General features: G+C 35.6%; 2 protein-coding genes across 2 annotated transcripts; both read left to right on the forward strand.

Annotated features, from left to right (window-relative positions):
• The first annotated feature begins 163 nt into the window (after positions 1–163).
• On the forward strand, positions 164–11394 carry LOC124438496 (3'-5' RNA helicase YTHDC2-like). The gene is given in 46 exon segments (XM_046988653.1): positions 164–401; positions 508–597; positions 673–869; positions 939–1099; positions 1167–1211; positions 1288–1454; positions 1532–1634; positions 1740–1896; positions 1976–2030; positions 2215–2312; positions 2383–2528; positions 2631–2702; positions 2775–2832; positions 2909–3038; positions 3102–3167; positions 3238–3352; positions 3459–3516; positions 3588–3678; positions 3768–3819; positions 4043–4078; positions 4164–4244; positions 4776–4794; positions 4797–4857; positions 5608–5713; positions 5786–5905; positions 5981–6023; positions 6111–6233; positions 6304–6410; positions 6565–6659; positions 6729–6834; positions 6942–7012; positions 7181–7318; positions 7712–7970; positions 8043–8138; positions 8328–8424; positions 8686–8717; positions 9087–9121; positions 9197–9252; positions 9356–9390; positions 9466–9505; positions 9785–9843; positions 10041–10094; positions 10175–10229; positions 10296–10392; positions 10548–10632; positions 10700–11394. Coding segments are annotated over 44 exon segments (4218 nt in total). The 5' UTR covers positions 164–401; positions 508–597; positions 673–823; the 3' UTR covers positions 11192–11394.
• Positions 11395–11489: 95 nt separating this feature from the next.
• LOC124438506 (RAB6-interacting golgin-like) lies at positions 11490–12894 on the forward strand. Its single transcript, XM_046988664.1, has 4 exons — positions 11490–11887; positions 11979–12089; positions 12167–12307; positions 12374–12894. Exons 1-4 carry the CDS (start codon positions 11556–11558, stop codon positions 12774–12776), a joined length of 987 nt encoding a protein of 328 aa, XP_046844620.1. The 5' UTR covers positions 11490–11555; the 3' UTR covers positions 12777–12894.
• Positions 12895–17292: the final 4398 nt, after the last annotated feature.

Consider the following 17292-nt stretch of genomic DNA (forward strand, 5'->3'; position numbering starts at 1 on the left):
AGGTTTGTGCTTTGATCTTATAACAGATGTTCACTAGTACTAGAACTCGTCTGTAAATTTCGATATTATTTCAACGTCGAACCACCTGTAATGATATTTAATAACCTGTTATCTTTTTCTAAAAACTATATAGCATAGCCAGCTGATGTTTTTGAACACCCTAAAAAATCAGGCTGCATCATAGAAACAGATTTATAGTACTTCAACTCTCGTCCCTGTGCAACGTTTCAATTTGACCAACTTGCATCCTGGAAGATGAGAATTAGTGTGAAATATGGCGGATAATTCATGCAACAGGGCAACAAATACTTCAAAGAAACAAGAGATTTTCGTTAAAGAAGAACTCAAAATCGCCGTGAAATTGTCGTTGGATAAATTTAGATATGACGAAGAAAGGAAAGGTAAAATTTTGTGTCAGCAGCTATGAATTTAAACAGCATTTAAAATGCAGTTTGATAGACTTATGCTAATTGAGGAACATTCAACTATAATCATGTTTATTCGTAGAAATGGAATTCCCATCATCGTTTACTGCAACAGAACGTGCCTACATCCACAGACTTTGCCAGAGTTATGGCATGATCACAAAAGCAAGGGGTAATTTAAAGTTAAAGTTACAAAAGCTAATCAGTTTGCCTTTTAATAAGTATCCATAATTTTTGTTGATTGAAGGTGTGGAAGCAACCGTCATCTTACAGTTCGCAAAGCTGATGAAGAAAGGTGTAGCACAATTGGTGGTGTTCATTTGACAACCTCGTCATGTCAACAAATAAAACAACTTTTGCAAAGGTTTCCATTGACAACGAAGGAGAAACAGGATCTCATGCCTAAACGAGAAAGGAGTGCAGACTCGGGAAATAATGATTGTGGTAACAGACAGTTTCCTTGAAAATGTCATTATGCAAGTTCTTACATCTTTCTTTTACCAATTGTTTCAGGTAAATCACCAAAGGACAATAACAAGCATAATGGAAGACTTAATACTTCTCCTCCTTTGATTCCTTCACCAACACAGAATAATGAACTCACGGAGAGTCGAAGTGCCTTACCTATCATGGAGATGAGAGAGCAAATATTAAAGAAAATTGAAAGCAATAAAGTAAGTTTGAAGCAAGGTGTATTTTTCAATTGTTAGAACTCAAAAGAACAATACTTTTATGTTTAAGGTGATTATTATCTGTGGTGAAACTGGCTGTGGAAAAACAACTCAGGTTATTCAAAAAAACAGTAATATTTTATGTAAATAAATATATTTCTATATTGATATTCACACAAATCTTTCTTCAGGTCTCCCAGTACATCATGGAACATTTTGCAGCCAAGTCAAGACCATGTCGTATCGTTTGCACTCAGCCACGAAGAATTTCTGCAATATCTGTTGCTGAGCGTGTTGCTATGGAGAGAGGTGAAAGATGTGGACAAACTGTTGGTTATCACATTAGACTTGACAGTAGGTAAGAATAGATGTATACAGGCTTGTGTGTGTTTATTATGAAATATCAAACTTCACTTTCTTTTCATCATTTTGTAGAACATCGTCAAAAACCATTTTGACATATTGTACAAATGGCATTCTTTTAAGAGCCCTAATAGCTGGTGATGGAAATCTGTCTTCAATAACACATATCATTGTGGTAGGAGTTTTCAAAGTTTTTTTTCCAATAAGCTGAGTGATGGCTATGACATTCAGCTACGAATCTTGAATCTTAGTGAATATTACATGTTACACTTTTCATCAGGATGAAATTCATGAAAGAGATCGCGTCACAGATTTTCTTCTTATTTCCTTACGAAATCTCTTGTCCATAAACCAAAGCATAAAGTTAATCTTAATGAGTGCAGCATTGGATATCAAATTATTTACGAATTATTTTGATGGTTGTCCTGTAGTAAATGGTTGGTTCCATGAATGTTACAGCGTTATTCCTTATCCACGCATCACTAGCTACATGCTTTGTGAATTCAATCTTTTTAGTACCTGGTCGATGTTTCGACGTTAAAACTTTGTTCTTGGAAGACGTTTTAAAAATGTACGTGTTTTTAATTGAAACAAGTATCACTTTATATACTTTATAGACTAAAAACAAATAGATGGATAATAATGTTCTGACTTATGCTTAACAAAATGTATCAATTTGCAGTTCGCTTCGCGCATTTCATATTAATCTGCTTTCAAGAAAAACTGGTGTAAAATTTTATCTTTGTTTATTATAGCACTGGACATCAGAACAAAAAAATGTCATACTTACGACAGAACAGCGATAATGAACAGCGAAAGATCTCTGACAAAGAGAAAAAAGTGACAATTCAAGGTATTTCATTCTTTTACGAGATTAAGGTAATATTTGTACAACGTTGTCAATTATTTACGATATTTTACAGAACCCGAAGTCAAGATCTTAATGGATGCTCAGGAGAAGGAGGTTCTTAAAGAAAATGACATTGGTAATAAGACAGATGGTGGATATGATGAGACGGAAGAAATCAATGCTGTAGAAGATCTGACATTGAACGATGATTTAAATAATGTATGATGAAATTAATATTCTGCTTAACTTTTCCTATGTCATATTGAAGTATGAGTTAGTAGTTGAGTAACCATAGTAACGAGAGCCGAACGATTTATCAAGGAGTGTGAAGAAGATGTTGATTTCGATGCAGCCAACGAAATGGATTCCGCAATCTTTGAGGCATTTTTGAACGTAAGAGAGGAACTTGGAACAGGAAAACTTTTTGACATGGAGTGTGCATTACTTATCCTTTTATTTGTTTAGGGTTGTGAAGATTCTTACGCTCAAATCTTGCATTTAGTGATGAACGAAGGAATCAATGGTTAGGAATTATAGTCTGTCGTATTTGTATACAACTATTGGTTTTTGCCACATAGGCAGTTTTGTTCATTTTAAAGTTGATTATCGTCATTCGGAAACAAAAGCAACATCTTTGATGGTCTGTGCTGGTCGGGGATCTCTTGATATGGTAGAGCAACTCTTGAATCTTGGCGCTGATCCACAGTTGACTGAACCAAACAATTCGTGGTATGCCGTGTCACGTTTCCGCCTGGCATTGTGACATTGTTCTTGTAGCTATATATTTTACAGGAATGCCGCTGACTGGGCACGAAACTGGAAACATGAAGAAGTGGCTCAGTTCATTGAATCTTACCTGTAGGGAGTAATTTATTCTTATAAGAATATATCGATAGAGTTGATCTATTTGAGCGTGTATATTTCACAGATCCCAGCGATCAAATCAAGTTAAAGAGATTCTTCTGGAACAGCAGTCAGCAAAGTTAAATAATGAAAGCAAAGAACTGTTGAGTCTTTATCACAAAACGTTTGACGACGATAGGGTATGCGCGTAGTTTTTTCCCGAAGATTTCCAATTATCAATTAGTTGTAACTTCTCTGCATTACCTTTAGTGGTGTAAACAGCCTGTATTACCCGTTCCCTTTTAGGTCGATCTATCATTGATATTCAACTTACTTAAATATATTTGTGGCTCTGAATCTACTGGTAAGAGTTTAAGAGTTATGTACAATGGGCTCTATCGTTTTATCTTTTTATTGTTAACGATGTCTTTTTAGGAGCGATACTTGTTTTCTTACCTGGTTATGATGATATTGTTACTCTTAAAGAACAGCTTTGCTCCTCGAAAGAGTTTGGAAATACCAGAATGTATGAAATTTGAAATCTCTGTTCAAAACCTTTTAAAAAGTACTATAAATTGCACAAGTAAAATGGCGAATATTGATTTAAATTCTTAGGTTCAATATCTGTTGTCTTCATTCATCTATGCAACCGTCTGAGCAGAAGAAAGTACGTTTTTTTCATTCATGATTTTGGGGTTTTTTATTGTTGACGAATTAGTGGATCTCTGTCAGCCAATAAATGAGCAAAAACCTTCAAAATACAACGAAATTCTTTTCTCTTTTAAGTTTACATCAAGTTGTCATAGAGTTAACATCGTGTTATCAATTGAATCAATTTTAACCTCTGTACGTTCATGATACCTCAAACATTTGATTTTTTCCTGTTGTAGGCTTTCCGTAAAATGACTGATGGAACACGTAAAATTGTAAGTAAAAAAAAATCTTTATTGTAATATTTTGCCTAGTATTTCATAGGTTTGATTTGCTCGCGTTTTGAACGTTCTACTTCAGATATTGTCAACAAATATTGCCGAGACAAGTGTTACAATTGACGATGTTGTATTTGTCGTTGACAGTGCTAAAGTTAAAGAAGTGAGTCGTAATTATTTCTAAATTTTACAATTCTTACATTGGAATACAATGTCGGTTTTTCTCGATTTAATAGAACAATAGAATATTAAAGTAAATGGTTTGAACCCGGGAGTATCGTTACATGTTTGTAGATGTAGATCGTCCAGGTTGGTATAGTCCTGAGAACAACTGTTTTTGTTGTTGTCGACTGACGTCAGTCAACAAAAACAAAAACAGTCCTTCTCAGGACTATACCAACCTGGACGATCTACATTTACAAACATGTAACTAGAATACTGTATAGTAAATTATACTATGGATCATTAGGAAAATGTTTTCTTGTATTGGTCTCTGAATTCTTCTGATGCTTTTTTTTGTACAACTTGGCGATAGTATTATATTTCAAGAATCTTTTCTTATAATGAAATACACTAAAGTGGTAATGTCTAGTATATTTGTTTATACGAGTAGTGGCCTGTATATTTGTTTGTTTAATATTATATGTAGTAAAGTATAAATTTTCTAATATTTTATGAATTTGTATTTCTTCAGAAATCATTTGATCCACTGTCTTCGTATCAATGCTTGAAACTGTTTGGATTTCCAAAACTAGTGCCATTCAGCGACGTGGAAGGTTAGCAACAAACACGTTACCATGCTTGACGCGTACGTGGTCACGTGCTTGCATGTGAGATAGGCAACAAACACGTTACCATGTTTGACGTACGTGGTGTTTGCATGGATAGACAACAAACACGTTACCATGTTTGACGTGGTCATTGCATGTGAGATAGACAACAAACACATTACCATGTTTGACGTACGTGGTCACGTGCTTGCATGTGAGATAGACAACAAACACATTACCATGTTTCACGACTTGCAAGGTAGCAACAAACACGTTACCATGTTTGACGCGTACGTGGTCACGTGCTTGCATGTGAGATAGACAACAAACACATTACCATGTTTGACGCGTACGTGGTCACGTGCTTGCATGTGAGATAGACAACAAACACATTACCATGTTTGACGCGTACGTGGTCACGTGCTTGCATGTGAGATAGACAGGAAACACGTTACCATGTTTGACGCGTACGTGGTCACGTGCTTGCATGTGAGATAGACAACAAACACGTCACCATGTTTGACGCGTACGTGGTCACGTGCTTGCATGTGAGATAGACAACAAACACATTACCATGTTTGACGCGTACGTGGTCACGTGCTTGCAGATAGACAGGAAACACGTTACCATGTTTGACGCGTACGTGACGTGGTCACGTGCTAGCATGAACGATCATTTTTCACCTTGTAAGTATGACTCAACATGACAATAGATTTTACTCTTCTCTGTATGATATAATTCTTCAATATGCTTAAGGGCTGGAAGATGTTCTTCTGGTGTATGTTATCATCTCTGCAGCCGAGTAAGATACGAAAGTCTTCAGGAATTTCAAATTCCAGAGTTGCTTCGATCTCCTTTACAGGTCAATCAATTTATATTATTATCTGTTTGTTTTAGTTTTGTTAAACTTTCATTTTATTGTTCATCTGTTCAGGAACTTTGTCTTCATACGAAACTTCTATCGGGTACTGGAACTTCTATAGCCGAGTTTTTATCTCGAGCACCTGAGCCTCCTCCGTACCTCGTACTACGAAATGCGGTCGAAACTCTAAAGGTAGGTTACCTAAATACTTCATGTAGTTCATTTACCATTGTACCTTTCATATTGTTATCGTGTATATATTCAAAGGGCATGGATGCATTAGATCAATGGGAAGATTTGACTGAGTTAGGTTGGTATATGGCGTTCCTTTTCATCGTGTCTTCGTAATTATATTATTGGTGATGTTTTTTTACACGTCTTTGTATGAATTGTGAAGGTCGCCTTTTGGCAGAATTACCCGTTGAACCTCGTCTGGGTAAAATGGTTTTATTTTCCGTTATTCTGAAATGTCTTGATCCTGTCGTCGTTGTTGTATCTGCTATGGCGTATAAAGATCCATGTAATCTTGAAATATACCTTTTTTTCTGTGTTTATTTGCCCGCAATTATCTATTTAAATAATATGTTTAGTTATTTTACCAATTAATGCTGCTGACAAGAGGTTGCTGGCTCAACTAAAGAAACGTCTTGTGGGGCAATCGTATAGCGATCAGTTTGTTGTGCTGAAAATATTTCGAGTAAGTTTTGTCTTCGTCTTTCCTTCAAGTTTTGTCATTTGATTAATAAAGTCTTGTCACGTGTCTCGTTATTGGTCAATTAAGATGTTGTTAATGAAGATGTTATAGAGAAGGTTTCATTAAGACAATATGAATAAAATATTTTCATCTCCAGGGCTGGCAAAAGGCTCGCGCTGAAGGATGGGACAAAAGTTACTGTAGGAAAAATTTTCTTTCTGCTGGAACAATGGAAATGATATCTGGAATGAGGTTGGCGTCTCTATAAATTATGAATCGAGTCAAATTTGAATGATTGCTCATTTGCTCCAAATATTTTAGGTCTTTAATTCTCGGTCAGCTCAAAACAATGGGCTTTATACGACAGCGCGGCTCGTGCGATGGGCGAGATCTAAATATAAATTCAGGAAACTGGACTGTTGTTAAAGTACGTGATTCGGTCAATAATTTGTCTTAATATATGATGATTATAGCAAAAACGTTAACTACATGAGCTTAATGTCTTGCTGATGTTGTGTTTTCTTTCTTCCACAGTCCGCTTTATTTGCTGGTTTGTATCCCAGTCTAGTTTATGTTGATAAGAAGTCTAATAAACTTGTGGCAAAGTAAGTTATCATGTTTTCATCACATGATCACCAAATGATCACCATATGGTCACCACATGATCACCACATGGTCACCACATGATCACCACATGATCATCACATGATCACTACCTTCATCTTTGCTTTCTCTTTGCGTTTTCCATAATTCCAGTTTCTTTTTTTTCAAAGGAAAGAGAAAAAAGTACGTTTTCATCATTCGACAAGTTTGTTCTCGACGGCTAACACAAAATCATCCCTCACGAAGCTCCATGCCGATGCTATTAACAAGCTACCTGGTGATTGGCTGTTTTATGAGGAAATGTCAAGGTACAGTGTGAAATATATAGAATAGAAATATAATAGAATTGAGGTTATACTCAATGGTAAGATTCATTTACAAATTACGAGAGATTTGTTGTACAGATAGACAAAAACAAAAATAGACAGTTAAAGATGGAATGTAGTATCAAAAATGTTTCATTTGTCAGCTGGGAGGGAGATCGTGTAATGTCTACAGGGTATTGGACGACACACTAGCTATGTCTGCAGGGGGGAGATCGTGTAATGTCTACAGGGTATTGAACAACACACTAGCTATGTCTGCAGGGGAGATCGTGTAATGTCTACAGGGTATTGAACAACACACTAGCTATGTCTGCAGGGGTGAGGTCGTGTAATGTCTACAGAGTATTGAACATAACCTTTTTTTCATCGTTTTAGAGCTGCACATTTCGTGCATGTGAAATCATGTTCTCTTATATCCTCCATTACCGTTGCTCTGTTCTCGGGTCCCTGCTTATCCTCCGATAAGATCGACTCTAAGTCTGACGTGTCTCTTAGTAAGCGTTCTGCAAATTACGAAGGAGTTTTAAGTGAAAGCAGTGATAGCGAAAGCGAGGAGCCTGGTAATGACGAACCGTTCAAAAATGTCGTGCCCATGAAGATTCATGATTTTGTCCAGTTTAATGAAAAACAAGAGGTCAGTGTGTTTGATCTGGATTACTGCCAAGTAAAGCTAAATTAATGATTTAATAAAATAAATCATTTTTAGATTGTTACTCTTGTGGAGTTTCTTAGGCACAAACTTCAAGCGTTGATAACGAGAAGATTGAAGTTTCCATCTCGACCTTTATCTCAAGTGGACGAGGTAAAGCGACATTTACATAAAGAGAGCGTTTAAAATCAATTAGAGTGTAAGCCACGCGTACAAATGAGAATATTGAATATGATTTATGACACTGCAGTAATAAATACGATTGTGATTTATATATAGATTCTATCATCAAGGTATCGACATTGACGAATGAGGTGTTTAATATATATCTATATGTTTAAGTGTGTATTACGTGCAATTGTTAATGTGCTGACGCAACAAGAAGAAGCTTTGGGAATCCATCAAGCTTATCAGAAATCTCAACGAACGTTACGACTCGGTATGAATGGCCGATTTTAGAAAATTTTTTTGCATCTCCATAATTCCATAGAGATGTGTACGTCGTGTGGCAAGAAAAACAATTCTTTTTTGACTCTGAAGATGACTACCGCTAAGGTTGTCGAAACGTCAGTCAACAACAACAAAAACAGTCCTTCTCAGGACTATACCAACCTGGACGATCTACATTTACAAACATGTAACGATACTCCCGGGTTCAAAACATCTACTTTAAAAACAATTCATGTATTTTTCTTTATAGGAAATGGGTTCGGAAAGTCTGATAATACAAGGGTAACTTATAGTGTTTTCTACTTATTTCTTACACAGTTCTCCCTTATATGTCACGTGTGTGTGTGTGTGTTCTTATGTCACGTGGTTGTGTTCTTGTGTCACGTATGTGTGCTCTTATGACACGTGGTTGTGTTTTTGTGTCACGTATATCACGTGGTTGTGCTCTTGTGTCACGTGGTTGTGTTCTTGTGTCACGTGGTTGTGTTCTTGTGTCGCGTGATTGTGCTCTTGTGTCACGTGGTTGTGTGCTTGTGTCACGTGGTTGTGTTCTTGTGTTACGTGGTGTGTTCTTGTGTCACGTGGTTGTGTTCTTATGTCACGTGTGTTTTCCGTGTTAATGTTCTAATGTGCAACAAAACTCATTTTCAGGCAGAGGAAACTGAGTTTTCTGATCGCAATGAAAGGTAGTGCATTCTTATTCATTTCATTATAAACGAAACGCTCTATAAACTTATTTTTATATCTTATATTCGTGATAGGAACAAAAACATTGGACAAAATCAAGGCCGTGACAAGGGACAAAGAGAATCATGCAGTATGTATGGATTTTGTTCTATTAAGAGTTTCATTGTATTAAACAACTCTCAAACACATTTCTACTGTCTTATTCACTTTGAATGGAAACATTTTTCTTTTAGGGAGTTTGAATTTTGATCAATACAATAAACCTGTGGTAAAAAGTTCACTTCAAAACGACTTTAATGAATTAAAATGGAAAAAATAATCCCTGTTATTTCCTGTGGTGTAGGAGGATTCAATAACGAAAGATTTAAACTGCAAATATGACGGTACATTTATACGTTCCCTAATCTCATCACTGTTATAACTAAATCTAACGAAATATTTATTTCCTTGGCAAGAATCCTTGATACTTTTCTGCTTTTCATTAACCTTTGCGTTGCTAGGGAAAGTCTGTCTGTCGTTGCTAGGGAAAGTCTGTCTGTCGTTGCTAGGGAACGTCTGTCTGTTGTTGCTAGGGAACATCTGTCTGTCGTTGCTAGGGAACGACAGTCTGTCGTTGCTAGGGAAAGTCTGTCTGATCCACTTATAACATTTTGTATTTATAGTTCGATATTTTATCATGAAATGTAACAATCAAAGAAATCTTGATATCGCCATGGCTAAGGTATGTACAACTTGAAAACAATAGTCGTTGCAAAATGACTTTGGGTACAAAATGACGGGGGAGGGAGAGGAGGGAGGTTAATGATAGTGGGTAGAGGAAAATGGTGGTTGCAATTCGACAATTATACGAAACTTGTCTAAAGCCTGTCTTAATCAACAATGTATGTTGTCTTTAAGTGAAATGATTATTGTTTCTAGAGCATTTGGGCAACCACTCCATCCAATGAAAAAAAACTTAACAAAGCCTTCAAGGTTTCCATGACATGTTTTAAAACAAACTTAATAAAGTCGAGACTTATCATTACCTATATGTCCTTGATCTTTTATATTAGGAAAGCAAAAGGGTCATTCTTATATTCTCCGTTCAAGGCAGCGGTCATTTTCAAGGTGAATGTTAAAGGATAATTTTCGCGTGACTTTGTTTAATTTAAACTATACATTTTATTTTCATAGGTTATGCCAACATGACGTCATTCATTAGCCGTGAAAAATGTCGTGAGTTTGGATCTAATCTTCTCACTGGTTCATTCACGATCACGTGGTTGAAATGGTAAACAGCAGCTTCGTGATTGTGTTATCGAGCACAAAGGCTATTCATTGTGTTTTTAATGCCTCTCCTTTTCAACTAGTAGTTTCAGACGTCTTTTTAAGACTATTAGTATCAACACACAGCAACTAATTTATGTGCATGTATTGCAATTTAAGCGAAAATATTCCATTTCAACATGTCCATCATCTCATAAATCCATGGAATGACAACAAGAAGGTTCAAATCAGTCGTGATGGGCAGGTAATGGTCTTTTTCCTGTGCATATTTAAATAAATGAAACGATTCCAACGAGCTCGCCACGTTGTAGGAACTGGAACCGAGTATTGGTGATGCTTTGTGCAAAATTTGGTGCATAGAGGAAAGCAATAAACCACAAATATCACGACACAGCCGTCACTTGAACCAAGAGAATTCGTACGAAGGATATATTCCTCGATCGTTGGAGCAATCCCAAATGCAAAATCCTTCCCAATGGCATCATGGGATACCGACGTCAGCCGTGCCAATGCATACGTATCCTCACTCAACCCAAGCCCCTATAATTTTTGCAGCTCATCCTACCTCCATGCCTATACCCGTCCCAATCCCCACTCATCAACATGGTGCCACAATGATGATACCGCAGCAAGCTTACCAACAACAAGCTCATCTACAAGCTGCTCTCACTTATCCCACTCACACCTACCAAATGCAAGCAGGTTACCATCATAATCCACAGATGTCTGTTGAAGGTCAGCCTGGCATGAGTCTAATGCATATGATTGGTCAAAAGGATTATATGGATATGCAACAACAATGATTGTAAAATTAGTGGAAGATTGTGTAGAGATGGCTTCTATGTTGGTAAATTTATATTTTCGCATGCAACACAAAAGATTTCTGTATAATCTTTGTTGAATTTTGTAAAACTGTGGTATTTGAAGGCGAGGTAATCTTGTATTTTACTGTGGAAAAATATTGGGGATCGTAAAAAATCGTAAAAATAGATTTGTAAAGTGGAAATGTTTATGTATTTCGACTTCTTGTCTTGATTTTTTTGCAGTATGAATAATTTAGTCTAATTTGTAAATTGCGACAAATTGCGACGTTTTGACCGCTGGCAAGGTAAACACACAGATGGTGGGCGTACTTTACACGAAACAAAAATACAAACTTGCGAAAAAATGGCTGGGTTTACAGGATTTAGCGAAGAAGATATACGTCGTTTTAAAATGCAAGGAGAAAGCATTGATTTGAATGAAAATACTAGGAAGGAGCCTGCAAAGAAAGCTACAATGAATTCTTCCGGCAAACGGTCTAAACCACGGGAGAAAATTCGTACTAAATCGAATAGCAACGCTGTGAAAACAAATGTGAAGGTGTCTGATTACTCTAGCTCAGGAATTGAATCAGATGTAAAAGAAACACCAGCAAAACCAGGCAAAGAAGAAGTCATTCACCAAGCTATAATCCAAGAGAAAACACGAGAGATTGAAGTTATCATGGAAAGTGAAAAGTATTAACTTTCTTAAAGTCAATTATGTTAACTTTAATTGAAATGTGACGTGGAAGACTTACATAAAATTTTCATTTTTTCATTTATGAAGAGTTAAGGAAATTGAGCTGTCAGATCTTGAAAAGATGCAGCAAAAACAAAAAGAAATGGAGATTATTAATAAAAAGAAAGAGAAAATGCTTCAGGCAGCTTTAAAACAGAGGTTAGTCAAACCTGATTTTTAAAATGTTATATTTTAGCCAAGTCAACAACGTGAAGCACAGAGTTTTCATTATTTAGATATGCAAAAACCAAGAGAGAGACAGAAACATTAAAACTTGTCCAAAAAGAGCTGAACCATTTAGATAATCTACTTTACTCTGATGTGCAAGTCTTAAGAGATAAAATTGACAATGCTTGTCGTGAATTTGATTCAGCCAGGTAACAGATGCTCTTAATCTTAATGAATTGTACAATTTCATTTCACCATATGATTCATTTTATTAGGAAGCGCTATGAAAGAGCTGAAAAAGAGTTTATCAATGCAAAAGTCAATCTCCATGATAAAACAGAGTTGAAGGATCAACTGGCTGAGCATTTGTGTTCTATAATTCAACAAAATGAAGAACGAAAGGCAAAAAAATTAGCAGAACTTATGGCAAAACTTGAATTAGCTGATCGAGAGGCGAACTTTGATGAAGCTGAATGTGATTCTAATGATATAATTGGGAAAACTAACTCGAACTCACACGAAATACAAGAAGCTTCAGATGTAAAGACATCTTCTAATAATGATAGGAATCTAAGTACTTCTGTTGAAACTGTTAGCAGCGAAAAAATCGCTCATGACATAGTGAAAGAACATTTAGCTAGCGACAATAGGACAGTGGAAACCCAGTCTATTGCTTAATCAATTCAAAAAAGATATATTTTTATAATTCACATATATTTTTCACTTTCACCCCATTATCAATACAAACAAAGTATGTTTTATATATCTGTCACTTGGTAAATATGTTTGAATTTTCTTTCTTTGTTTCATTTTTTTTGTTTGAGAATGGGCAAACAGAATTATGTACAGCAAAAAATTATCAGTATCCAATGCCTCTTGAGCGGTCAAAGATGTAGCGTCTGAAGATTGTGATGATAGGTTTGATTCTTCGTTGTGCAAGTAAAAATTGATGCATACATTATGTAGGGTTAGGATTAAGTAGGGTTAGGATTAAGTAGGATTAACATCTAGTACGGTGAATATGGTAAAAGTGAGTTAAATAGGGTGAGATAATGTAAATCTTAGTGTAGGTATTGCCCTAACTTTTGGTGAAAGTATTGATCTAGGTGTTTAAGTACACTTTAAGTGTTAGTATTGCCGTTTGTCGCTATGCTGTTCCATGTGTTAATCTAAATCAGTAGCGTAGCCATCTTAACTTTTTACTCCCACTGTCCAAATAATTTTGTCTTCACTGACCATGAGAACAATAAATTTCTAAAAAAATGAATAATGGTAATCCTTCAAAATTTACAAAGCGGGAGTTAATTTGCAGGCTGGCAACACTACTGGTCTAAATGATGTTAGTCTGATTGATGGTCTTAGTCAAAATGATGATGTTAGTCTACACGATGGTTTCAATCTTGTTCCTGGCGTTAGTAATTCCATACTGATAAAAAATACGAACATTCTTAGTGATTTATGTACCCTCCATTCTTTGCGATCTCGTTCCCTATTCGTTTTATACTTTTAAACTTGGCGATTGATTTTTTGCAGGTTTGCACAGTTGTGCTAAGTGTGGGTCATTTGCTTGACGATAAAGTAAATGTATTTAAATCCAACTCCATGAATAGCATTGAACAAGGTGATTCGCAAAGCTAATGTAAAGAAGGAAATTGAAAAGGAGCCCGTGAAGAGCATCAGCGCTAAGGCACTGGACGTAAGTTGCTTAAGAGTGAAATATTTTAGTCTGTATGAATTTACTTTTCACGTTAAGAATTGAGTTTTGAGCATGCTAAGTCCTTTCATTTCTTGGCCTCTCTCTGTCTTAGGTGGACATAAAGGTAGACATAAATGTAGAAATAAATGTAGACATAAAGGTGGACATAAAGGTGGACATAAAGGTAGACATAAAGGTAGACATAAATGTAGACATAAATGTAGACATAAATGTAGACATAAAGGTGGACATAAAGGTGGACATAAATGTAGACATAAAGTTGGACATGTAGGTAGACATAGAGGTAGACAAAGGCAGACATAAATGTAGACATAAATGTAGACATAAATGTAGACATAAAGGTGGACATAAAGGTGGACATGAATGTAGACATAAAGTTGGACATGTAGGTAGACATAGAGGTAGACAAAGGCAGACATAAAGGTAGATATAAAGGTAGACATAAATGTAGACATAAAGTTGGACATGTAGGTAGACATAGAGGTAGACAAAGGCAGACATAAAGGTAGATATAAAGGTAGACATAAATGTAGACATAAATGTAGACATAAAGGTGGACATGTAGGTAGACATAAAGTTGGACATGTAGGTAGACATAAAGGTAGACATAAAGGTAGACATAAATGTAGAAATAAATGTAGACATAAAGTAGACATAAAGGTAGACATAAGGTAGACATAAGGTAGACATAAAGGTAGACATAAAGGTAGACATAAAGTAGACATAAATGTAGACATAAAAGTTAGAATGAACATGAAGGTAGTCTATAGGTAGAGTCTTTGGTGAAAATTATTTGTTTGTAAAAAACAAATCATATTGTTGCCAAACTAAAAACTCTGCTCTCCCTTCTTTAATATACGTAAAATGCAAGTGACAATGGACCATTTTTGTGTGATATTACGCAAATCATAAATTAATTAAATTTATTCAGCTTATTAAATAACGTGAATATTATGATTTTGGGCATTAAGATGTTGGTGACGTCAATCAAAACGCCTTAAAACCCTCTCCAAACGTTAACCTAGCAAGATATGACTGCAAGATTCAATGAATATTTGGAGAAAATTAAAGTCTAGTTTCTAATTTCATCATAGTCTCGTGAACCTTACAACATCATGCATCGTTACTTGGCATAACGACATTAAAATGTAAAAAAACCTAAAGATTCTAATGAATTTTTTTTATTTAAATCCATTGAAGGATTACTTATTGTCTTTGTGAAAGGTGGCATGCTCCTAAGGAGCCAATTACAGTCAATAAAATTTAGTCATGACGTCAATTAAAGAAATGTTGACAACGGAAAGTTAGTCAATTTAAGGTGAAAGAAAGGTAAATTCTGTCATTTTACTGACGAAGTATAGAAGTATGAAAGGCCTCGTAATATGAAAGCTTTCGCTGGAAAATGCTTTGATCATTAAGCCTTTGATCGTTTGAAACTTGTTGCATCGTTCAAACTCAACTGACTAAAGCTATTCGTGCAATGTAGGTGAATGTTCTACCATTTGGATAGTCAAACAAAAAACATATAATTTCTTATTCTCAAAATATCTGATTAAGAATTTAAAAACGCGAACTAACTTCGTAGGCACAGTTATTCATCATGAAATCTCGTAACATGTGTTTTATATTTTCTTATATTGTAGATCCCACATGGATGGAGATGTGAAAGTTCCTTTACCACCTGTGTCATTCACTTTAATTACTCTTACTAGTTTGTCATTACTCATGTGTCATGGTGATTCATGGCCAAGAATGTTCATTTGTAGTTTGGATTTTCTGTTGATGTCAGTTGTTTGTTCATATAATGATGATGGGCCCCATTGTTATATGATCCCACCTAAAGGTGGTCAACTGATACTCATAGAAGATCAACTCTGCACTAAGCATTCTTTGAGTGATGATATAACTGGGGTATTGAAGTGATCCCTTCTCCTTCGCTGGGCTGTCCTTCGATGCTACGTCACGGCAGCCATACTGGTGGTCAAACACAAAAGAATATTTTATCAATGCCATTGTTGGCACCAGACGACGTGGGCGTTTCAAACTGCTTCATAATTCCCTGGTGATTGGTTGCAATCCAAGATTTGAATGGACATCGCATAACGGCATATGTACGTATGAAGATTAGCATTGGAGTGTTATGACTGTATAAACGGACTATGCTCTACGAAGATGGAAAACAAGCGAGTGGAAATACACGATCTATGTCTTGTGGTTTGTAAGTTGAGTAGATAAGTGTTGTATGAGTAACTGCATGAGATAGTTAAAAAAGATCCTGATGGTCTATTTTTATTGTTTGAACCTAAAACATAGAAAACAACCAAAAAAAATGTCAACAAAAGATGTCACTTGCTGTGAAAAAAATAGCTGGCTTTCACTCGCTACTTTTTACTTATTTTATTTAACGTTTACAAAAAAAAGTTTACAATAAATTTTAATGATACACACGTAAAAACTGCGCGATAATAAAAAATAAGGGAAGAGACTTACTAAGTCGCCTGGATCAGACGGACCAGGACAACGCTTGAAAATCAGGTATTTAAAGTTTTTTCTTTTCAATATATTTGATTTCTGTTTTTATTCATTAATTATGCTGACGTTTATAACATATGTTTTTATAGAGTAGCTATGTCTGTGGCCTACTAACTGGACAATGAATAAACGACCAAAAGAAGCACCAAGAAACAAGCGTCCTTATTGAAAGATTCGCAGTTGCAACTTATGTTATGCATAATGTTTATCCGAATAAGTAACGCATTTTCAAATTCAACCGTCAAAAATTTCCATAAAACTAAATTTTCACAATTGTTGAATTTTCTGACAAAACACACGAGTGAAAGCCAGCTATTAATGAAGGGCTTAATGAAGCAACAATGATTTTCAATCGAATGAAGTCAAGTAGACATCAAAAATGATTCTTATGGAAACCAATTTTCGTCTATTTATTTAAATTTTTGTTAACAGTCTGCGCTCTTTCATTTTTTGTTCTCTACCAAAGTTTGCGTTTCTTTTGTTCGAGCACAAAATATTTGCTGTCATTAGGGTAGTCAGCCCGCTTTTTTGTCGCTTCGTAAATTTGTATAGGTGGTGTGCAACCATTCCCCTGGGAGTAAGGGAACAATGGAATGTTCGCCATGTTAGATGCGTTTGCATTGTAAATAAGGAAAATCCTTATTAAATTCATCCAACATGGCGGCTATGACGTAGCTTGCAAAGCATGAATGTTAAAGTAGATCATCAGGATCATTTGAAAACAACAAAAATATGAAACATCTTTAAATTACAAAAATTTAAGGAAATTTTTCTAAATTTTTAATGTTTTCTTTTATTGGAGGGTTTTTTACCGGATCCACCGGTTTTCCCTCCCATTTCGTTTTGTTTTGGAAAAAAAAACAGTGTCCACATTTGGGGCCAAGCGATGTCATTTGTCATAACACTATTTATTGTAGCTATCAATAATATTCACGTTTCTTTTTC

Source organism: Xenia sp. Carnegie-2017, unplaced genomic scaffold (genome assembly GCF_021976095.1).
Source record: "Xenia sp. Carnegie-2017 unplaced genomic scaffold, XeniaSp_v1 HiC_scaffold_19, whole genome shotgun sequence".
Lineage (NCBI taxonomy): Eukaryota > Metazoa > Cnidaria > Anthozoa > Malacalcyonacea > Xeniidae > Xenia > Xenia sp. Carnegie-2017.

Bases quoted from the DNA above. Each gene is read 5' to 3' on its own strand.
- LOC124438506 (XM_046988664.1), top strand. From the start codon at position 11,556: ATGGCTGGGTTTACAGGATTTAGCGAAGAAGATATACGTCGTTTTAAA. The intron at 11,888-11,978 runs GTATTAACTTTC...TCATTTATGAAG, and splicing joins GTTATCATGGAAAGTGAAAA to AGTTAAGGAAATTGAGCTGT. The intron at 12,308-12,373 runs GTAACAGATGCT...TCATTTTATTAG, and splicing joins CGTGAATTTGATTCAGCCAG to GAAGCGCTATGAAAGAGCTG.